Below are 8,791 nucleotides of genomic sequence, written 5' to 3' on the forward strand. Positions count from 1 at the left end.
CCCGATTTTCAGAAGCTAGGTGCGGGGCGGGCGCAGGGCAAGGGGCGAGCGCGCAGCGCGGCGGGACATCGGGCTCTTGAGTGGCAGGACAGGGGCAGGCTGGCCCCTGGCTGGACTCGGGAACCCACACCATGGGCTGGCGGGGGAGAGAGGCGGGGTGACCCCAGCGTTTTCCGCGCCTCCCGGCAGGGGACCCGCCACCGGCGCCATGCGCCCGGAGATGGGGGCCTGGCGAAGCCCCTGCACCCCCGAGACTTATCTCACGCTGCCGTCGGCCTGACAACCGCGGCCGGGACTTATCTCCCGCCCCTTCCTCTCTCCGGACGCCTGCGCTATGGGTCGCGCCGCGATGACGTATGGGGCTGGGGGCGTGGCCGGAGGCGGATGGGCTTGTGGGGCCCGAACGTCCGGGCAGCGGAGGGGGGAGGGGCCGGACATGGCGCTGGCTGAGGCCGGGCCCGGGGGACGATGAATAAGGGCTGGCTGGAGCTGGAGAGCGACCCCGGTGAGGCGGGGGAGGGCAGGACTATGGGGGGAAAGCGAGGGGGGTTGTGGGGCTGCACACGGGTTGTGGGGGGAGGGCCATGGGGATCCATAGGGGAGGGGGGCTTCTGGGGCTAGACAAGGGGAGGGACTGGGTAAGGCAGGGTGTGTGGGATGAGCAACTTTCCCCAAAACGGGATAGGAGCCAGTGAGACAGTTAAAGAAAAGGGCTGAAGCCCCGATTGCCTGGGCCCCTCTCTGGTTAATCCCTTGATATTGGCCTCCCAGCCTCAGTTTTTAGGCTGGTGATGTCCCTGGGCATCGCTGATAGACTCCTACGTGCACACAGTAACAGCTCTCGGGGGTGTCCAGAAAATAGCTCCTAGCCAAGGCTGAGAGATGGGCTCTCAGAAATGGAGGGTAGCATGGGACCAGTATTCAAAACACCAGGAGTGTACTGAAATAGTCATTTTAACTCACCGTTGATCCAGACATCTTTAGATGGCTCAGGACAGTAGGTGTATGAGTGAGCTATCAGGCTGTGAACACCGACGGGATTCCCCGCTGTTCTGTGTTGTGATAAAATTATACTCGCCCTGGGCAATTATATGTATCCACACCAGCACTTAGGTCAGCGTAACTTATGTCACTCGGGGGTGAATTGTTCACACCCCGAGCGACAAAAGTTATGCCAATGTAAGTGGCAGTGCAGACGTGGTCTAAGTTAGGGTATCCTTTCAATTCATCATCATCATGTATTGCATCAGCTGCATGATTACTTTGCTGTGACTCAACATTATTCTTCCTCCCCACCGTGGATTCTTGGTTTCTTGGGAGGATGGAGAGGGAACTTGGGGTCTTCAGGCCATTTGCTTTGAGTTACGTGCCCTGTACTGGTAGCTTCCCTTCAGAACTTCTAATCTAAAAAGCCCCTGCCCCTGGATCAACCAGGATGGTAGGCCAGTTCTCTGCGATGGATGCTGAAGTAACTGCTGAATGCATGAAGTGAAATGAAAGTGATTTTAGAGGTTGCAGATAAATCAGAAGCAAAACTTGTGAAGTCAAAACTAGCCTCATCTGCCTACATCGATCCCTAGTATTGTACTACATGTTCTTGAAGAACAGCCTGGGAAACGTAAGATATCCAGCGTTGTGGCACCCTCAAAAGGTGGTCAGACTAGATGATTTGGTGGTCTCCTATGGCTGTAAATTCTATGTGTCTGTCTACACTGCAGCTGGGAGGTGTAATTCGGATCAAGCTAATGTGCTAAAAACTGCTGTGTGGCTGCGGCAGCACTGGTGGCGGCTTGGGCTAGCTGCCTAAATACAATCCATTCAAGGTTTTAGGTATGTACTCGACTGGCTAGCCCGTGTGTGTATGTCTAGCTGAGCTGGGAATTACCCTGCCCAGCTGCAGTGTAGACATACACTTAGAGTCTATGAGGAGAAAGGCCCCCCGTGCGCTCCAGGGCTTGCATTCCTCAGGGCTGAGTTACAGAAACTGGGGGATTCTTAGCTCAGTTTTGCTCTTATAGCTCTGTCTGCAGCCCTGAGCGCTGTTTATATATAGACCAAAACCCTCCAAGTCTTGGCTCTTGTCCTGTCCTGTTGTTGGACAGAGACATGCAAATATTGCCCTGCAAATAAACCTGAGGCTGTGGTGTAGAGTGCATCTTTTATATTGTGTGCTCTGATGAGCGTTGTTGTAATTGATATACCATAACTTTTATCTCTGTGGTTTCAAGGAGAGAATCCTTTTATTAGGCTAGGACATCGCATTTATGTATGGACTTCAATTCTATTACTTTTTGGTCCTTGAATCGTTCTTCTCTGAACTCTTTCCAGTACATAGTAGTCCATGAATGGTCTCTCTGATGTCATATACAGAACCACCTCCCTACATCTACTTGATCTTCCTCCTGCTTAAACACCTGAGGTTCATGTTAGCCTTCTTAGCTACAGCATCACACTGGCAACTCATGTTTGTTTGGCTGTTTACCACAGTCTTGGTGTCATTGCATTCCAGGATAGTGTCTCTCATCTTGTACATGTGGGAAACAAGTTTTCTACCAGCTGGACCTAGCTTATGGTACTCACTCCCACAAGAAAGAAGAATGAAGACATGTTCCACAGCTCTCAGATCTAAATGGCAAACTAATTTCTTTGATCTAGCTTTCCTGTAATAAGTTATTCTTCTACTTTCAAACAAACGTAAATAAATAAAATATCCTATAAACAAATTAAGCTCCTCCTCCTACTGATGGGAAGAAAGCGAGATGATTTCTCTTTTTAAATGCTTGGGAGGCTCCTACTATGATGGACTCATATCACTTCCTAGATAGTTTGGTGGCAGTAGTGGGTCAATCATAGAATATTAGGGTTGGAAGAGACCTCAGGAGGTCATCTAGTCCAATCCGCTGCTCAGAGCAGGACCAACACCAACTAAATCATCCCAGTCAGGGCTTTGTCAAGCTGGACCTTAAAAACCTCTAAGGATGGATATTCCACTACCTCCCTAGGTAACCCATTCCAGTGCTTCCTATTAGTGTTTCCTAATATCCATCCTAGACCTCCCCCACTGCAACTTGAGACCATTGCTTCTTGTTCTGTCATCTGCCACCACTGAAAACAGCCGAGCTCTATCCTCTTTGGAACCCCCCTTCAGGTAGTTGAAAGTAGCTATCAAATCCCCCCTCACTCTTCTCTTTTGCAGACTAAATAACCCCAGTTCCCTCAGCCTCTCTTCGTAAATCATGTGCCCCAGCCCCCTAATCATTTTTGTTTCATCAATCATTTTCGTCAATACCTTGACGTGTAGGTATCCTCTCCACCACCAGGGCTGAGCAGGAAGATCAGGTTGGGAAGAAGGTCTCCTAAAAATGTTAAACCCAAAATATTTAAAAAAATCTCTATTCAGGCAGCATGAGCCAGGAAACCACTTGGGTAAGAACTATGGGGCAGTGTCCAGGTCAGGAGCAAATCTTGTTGTGGTGCATTATTTTTAATCACAATTCCAAACTTATAGTTTCCTTCAAAATTTGCCATGGGAGCCCTACAGCACTAGTCAGAGGTAAGGGGCAGAAGATTCTCTGTCTGCCTTTCATGTAGCAGCGTGAACTTCGCAGCCAGAAGTAATCTCTCTGTTTTGTTCCTCTTCAGGTCTCTTCACCCTGTTAGTAGAGGATTTTGGTGAGTACGAGAGCTTTTCTGCAAGATGGGTTTCATCTGTGACATGGGCTCTGGCTCCCTTCTGCTGGTCTCATCGCACTGATTCCTGCTCTCTTTTTTTTGTAGGAGTTAAAGGGGTGCAGGTTGAGGAGATCTATGATCTACAAAGCAAATGCCAGGGGTAAGTTACTCACTCAGCAGCACGACTTGCTGAAGTAGATTTCATCAAGCAAAAACTTCTCAGGGCATGTCTACGCAGAGTAGTAACACGGCCTACGGGGGTGTGATTTCTAAAGGCACTAATATGTTGGCATTAATTGGTTTTGTAGACCCTACTGCGCACTAAAAGTTCCCTATTTCACATTAATGCAGTGCTGTTCAGTATGACGTTAACATGTACTAGAGAGCTTTTAGTTCGCACCAGCATGGTCTACAGCAGGGGTCTCAAACACGCGGCCCAGGGGCCACATGCGGCCCGTGGGGTTGTTTTCTGCGGCCCGCGAGTTCCTCGCATCCCCCCCCCCCAGCATTTACCTAGAGCGGCTACAGCCCGACGCGCACCAGGGGAAGGGCAGGCAGCCTGCCTGCCCTGCCCCCTGCCGCTCCGGGAAGCGGCCGGAACGTGGGGAAGGGGGGGCACAGGGGTCTGTGTGTTGCTCTTGCTTCAGGCAGCGCCCCCAGCAGCTCCCATTGGCCGCAGTTCCCTGTTCCCGGCCAATGGGAGCTGCTGGGGGTGGTGCCTGAAGCAACAGCAACACACAGACCCCTGTGCCCCTCCTCCCCCAGGTTCCGCCCGCTTCCCGGAGCGGTGCGGGGACAGGCAGGCAGGCGGCCTGCCCTGCCCCCGGTGCATGTCGGGCCGGAGCCTGCCCCCTGAGCCCCTCCTGCAGCCCAACCCCGTGCTGTACCCCACACCCCAACTCCCTGCCCTGAGCCCCACACCCCTCCTATCCTCCCTGGGGGCAGGAAGGGGGCAGAGTTGGGGTGGGGATTTCAGGGAAGGGGTTGGAATGGGGGCAGGGCCTCATGGAAGGGGTGGAGTAGGGGCGGGGCCAAGGGTGGCAGGGGGAGGTGTCAGTAATGCGGCCCTCGGCCAATGTACTAGTCCTCATGTGACCCTCATGGTCATTTGAGTTTGAGACCCCTGGTCTACAGGGACCAATGAATGCGCAGATGTTAGTGTGTTTTAGGAATCATATCCCCATAGTCCACCTGTAGACGTGCCCTGAGAGTCTGGGAGCTCCCCTCGAGCAGTTCTGAAGGGCCGACTTGTCACTGTATCAGATTTCTACAGTGGTTTGTGTCATAGACACTTAACAGGGAAGTTCTGAAAAGTGTTTGGTCAGACTTGGGAGGTAGGATGTGTGATCAGTCTTCCTGCTTGGTCAAGAGGAGGAGGTGGAAGGAGGAGGAGTGAGGTTTTTGGGAGAAGGTTAACCCATGGCAGTGCTGTGGGATGGGGACTCCAGGCGGGTACCAGAATAACAGTATGTGTAGAGAAAGATCCCGCAGGGTCACAGGGGATGGATTTCAGGGGGTTAGTATTCTTTGTCTTCTCCACTGGCAGAGGCAATTTCAAGTCTGCAAACAGTGGCTGATGTGGTTTTTCTTGATGGTTAGAAATAAAGTCAAGCATCTAAGAGTGAGCCACCAGGGCGCTCCCACGAAGCTAATGCCTCACCCTGCTCAAAAACATTACACTGCAAACCTAGTGTAGTACAGTATGAAATACTGGGTCATCTGATGATGACCCGGCTACACTGCGGGACACAGAGAGGCATCCCTCTCCTGCTTTGAGCAGGGGGTTGGACTAGATGACCTCCTGAGGTCTCTTCCAACCCTGATATTCTATGATTCTCTGATTCCCCGGAGAGTGTGTAACTGCCCCACTCCATAGGGTCTCCTTATTACTGTACTGTGGGTTTCCATTAAATCACAAAGATTACAGACTTGGGTGCTCTCTGAGATGCCTGGTTTGAATATCAGACTAGAATAATCAGCTGGAGTGTGGGGAACAAGGACAGCTGTGGCACTTCCCAGTCGGATGGGGGTTGGCTTTAATGCCTCTCCTTTTTTCTCCCCACAAATTGTGGTTTAAACTGAAAACGCCTCTGGTGCTTGACTGACTGGAGCGGCACAGTTCATGTTGATGGAAACCCTTCTAAACTGGTCAGCTGCTAACTCCACCCCCATTGCATTTCTTTCCCTGCCAGTCCAGTGTACGGGTTCATCTTCCTCTTCAAATGGATCGAAGAGCGCCGGTCCCGCCGGAAGGTCTCCACCCTGGTGGACGAGACATCGGTGATTGACGATGACATCGTCAATAATATGTTCTTTGCTCATCAGGTAGGTTGGCTGGGAGTGGAGGGCAAGGCGTGTCTCTCTGGACGCCGCTGCGGGAGAGTGGGCAGTGAGGACTCTTTCATGCTTTGGTATAATCTGTATCTACACAAAATGTGGAAGACTTGGGAAGGAATGGTCAATAGGTATAGAGTAGTTACCCCGGTTGGTAGAAAGCATGGTTCTGTGGGGATTGTACACTTAGCCTATCGCTGATCAGGAGTCCTTGTCCCAGCTTGGGTTTGGCTTTTATATTAGTCACCCAGGTGTATTTTGGGACATAATGAAGGCAGCAGCTATCTGAGGGGCAGTTGGAAATGGGGACCGAACAACAGAGATTGGGAGATTTGAGAGTCCTGGACAGTGGGGATATGTGAAACTAACACTTTCCCTGGATCACTCCTTAACACATGGCTGGTAGGAAAGGCCAGAGGACTTGCTTGGGATCTAGCATTTCTTTGGAGCCCAGAGTGCTGTGCTGAGTGCACAAGGCGTGCAGCCTGCTCTGGAGAAAGGGATCAGGAGTTTAGCCAGCATTGTGATCTTGCAGAGCATCAACTGATGTGTTTGGTATAGTCCCATGCTGGAGGTGAATCAGGGGGGTTTCGCAGCATTTTGGGAGAAGGACGCTTAAATGAGTGCAACTCCAGCCCTCAAATGTTCTGGAACTGCATTCTCCCATGGTGCCATGTTTTCTGTAAACTTTATTAAATGGCTGTATGTCTAGCTTCTTCCCTTGTCCGCTCCGGGACCTTGCAGCAGGCTGGAAGGGTTTAGGGAATCCAAGTCAGCTGTTACAACAGAGGTCCAGTCAATCTGCACGAGGCCTGGCCTTTGCCTTTGCCTTGAACAGCTGCTCACAGGGGTATGGTGTGATTGACCTGGGGACACTGACCGGGCCAGGGGTTGTGTTGGTCAATTTAGTGCTCCAGGCAGCTGTTGTGCTATTTTTCGGCACCAGTTACTGCAGGGTGCTGAGTAACTCCCAGGTGGTGATGCTGAAGTATCATCCTGTTTCTGTTGTTTAACTTGGTCTATTTGCCCTTTAGCTGATTCCCAATTCCTGTGCCACCCATGCCTTGTTGAGTGTCCTCCTGAACTGCAGCAATGTGGACCTGGGGCCGACGCTGAGTCGCATGAAGGATTTCACCAAGGGGTTCAGCCCAGAGGTACGGGGTGGCCTGTGGCAGTGGGGCTTTGGAGGAGCATCTGAGGGATGCGTCTTGCAGTGGGGACCCTGCTTCTTTCCTGTGAGGTTTTTGTAAAGGGATGGCTCCTTAGGTAGTCATTCCCTCACCCAAGCTTCTGGTCTCATTCTTCCCCCTTTGTTCTTACGTTCTTCCTAATCCTTTCTCCTTACTTCCCCCTTAGTCTATCTCCTTAGCTCTTGCCTAGCTCTGTGCTGTCCCCTAGGTCTGGAATATTCTCCATACCCTCTAGCCAAGCACCCACCTCTTCAAGCACTTCCTCCTTCCTTCCCCACAGTAATGCCCTTGGCCTCCTCCTCTGGAACTGGTACTATGTCTTTACCTTGGGTTTGTCTCTCCAGGTCATGATTCATTCTTGTAAAGCCCTGTGTAAATCTGTTAATGAGGTGCCCACAGATGAGGGAGGCGTTTCCAGAGACATGGATTAGAGGTGCTGAGTTGAGGGATTCCAGCTATCGCGTCCCTCCACCTCAGGGGTTTTTATAATCTCCCTTTGCTTTTTGCAGAGTAAAGGCTATGCCATTGGGAATGCTCCGGAACTGGCCAAGGCCCATAACAGCCATGCCAGGTGAGTGTGGGTGTCCCCAGCAGCTCTGCTTCCTGGGGGAAGGGCGGTTGCTGCTGCTGCATTGACCTCTCGGATGTATTGCCTTTGCAGGCCAGAGCCTCGGCACCTGCCCGAAAAGCAGAATGGAATCAGCGCTGTGCGGACCATGGAGGCTTTTCACTTCGTCAGTTACGTTCCCATCAAGGGGCGGCTCTTCGAGCTGGACGGGCTGAAGGTCTATCCCATCGACCATGGTAAGGAGCCCCAGCAGCCACAGGGATGTCTAGAAAAGACCTCGCCTGTGTGTGACCCCAGGACATAACACTTGCTGTGTATGTTTCCTTGACGTTGCTGGAGCACATACAGTGACCACTTGCATCACACCTGACATCTCATTAGGCTCATTGAATTGACCTTCCTGATGGGCATCTCCCTCTGGCACTGGGCCCAGTCCTAATCAACATATTCCTCAATGATCTGGAAAAAGGGGTAAACAGTGAAGTAGCAAAATTTGCAGATGCTACAAAACTACTCAAGATAATTAAGTCCAAAGCAGACTGTGAAAAGTTACAAAGGGATTCCACAAAACTGGGTGACTGGGCAACAAAATGGCAGATAAAAGTCAGTGTTGATAAATGCAAAGTAATGCACATTGGAAAACCATAATCCCAACTATACATATAAAACGATGGGGTCTAAATTAGCTGTTACCACTTGAGAGATCTTGGAGTCGTGGATAGTTCTCTGAAAACATCCACTCAATGTGCAGCAACAGTCAAAAAAACGAACCGAAGGTTGGGAATCATTAAGAAAGGAATAGATAATAAGACAAAAAATATCATATTGCATGTATATAAATCCATGGTGTGTCCACATCTTGAATACTGCGTGCAGATGTGGTCGCCCCATCTCCAAAAAGGTATATTGGAAAAAAGTTCAGAAAAGGGCAACAAAAATGATTAGGGGTATGGAACAGCTTCCATGTGAGGAGAGATTAATAAGACTGGGACTTTTCATCTTGGAAAAGAGATGACTAAGGGGGGGG

General features: G+C 50.8%; 1 protein-coding gene across 1 annotated transcript; it reads left to right on the forward strand.

Annotated features, from left to right (window-relative positions):
- Nucleotides 1-419: 419 nt before the first annotated feature.
- Nucleotides 420-8,000, forward strand: LOC112110606 (ubiquitin carboxyl-terminal hydrolase BAP1; the record flags this gene model as incomplete). Its single annotated transcript, XM_026656679.1, has 7 exons — nucleotides 420-505; nucleotides 3,643-3,672; nucleotides 3,778-3,832; nucleotides 5,865-5,997; nucleotides 7,041-7,160; nucleotides 7,706-7,767; nucleotides 7,858-8,000. Coding segments are annotated over exons 1-7 (580 nt in total), but the record flags the coding sequence as incomplete, so codon positions are not given.
- Nucleotides 8,001-8,791: the final 791 nt, after the last annotated feature.

The sequence above is a fragment of the Terrapene carolina genome, unplaced genomic scaffold (assembly GCF_002925995.2).
Source record: "Terrapene carolina triunguis isolate 2854851 unplaced genomic scaffold, T_m_triunguis-2.0 Scaffold232, whole genome shotgun sequence".
Lineage (NCBI taxonomy): Eukaryota > Metazoa > Chordata > Testudines > Emydidae > Terrapene > Terrapene triunguis.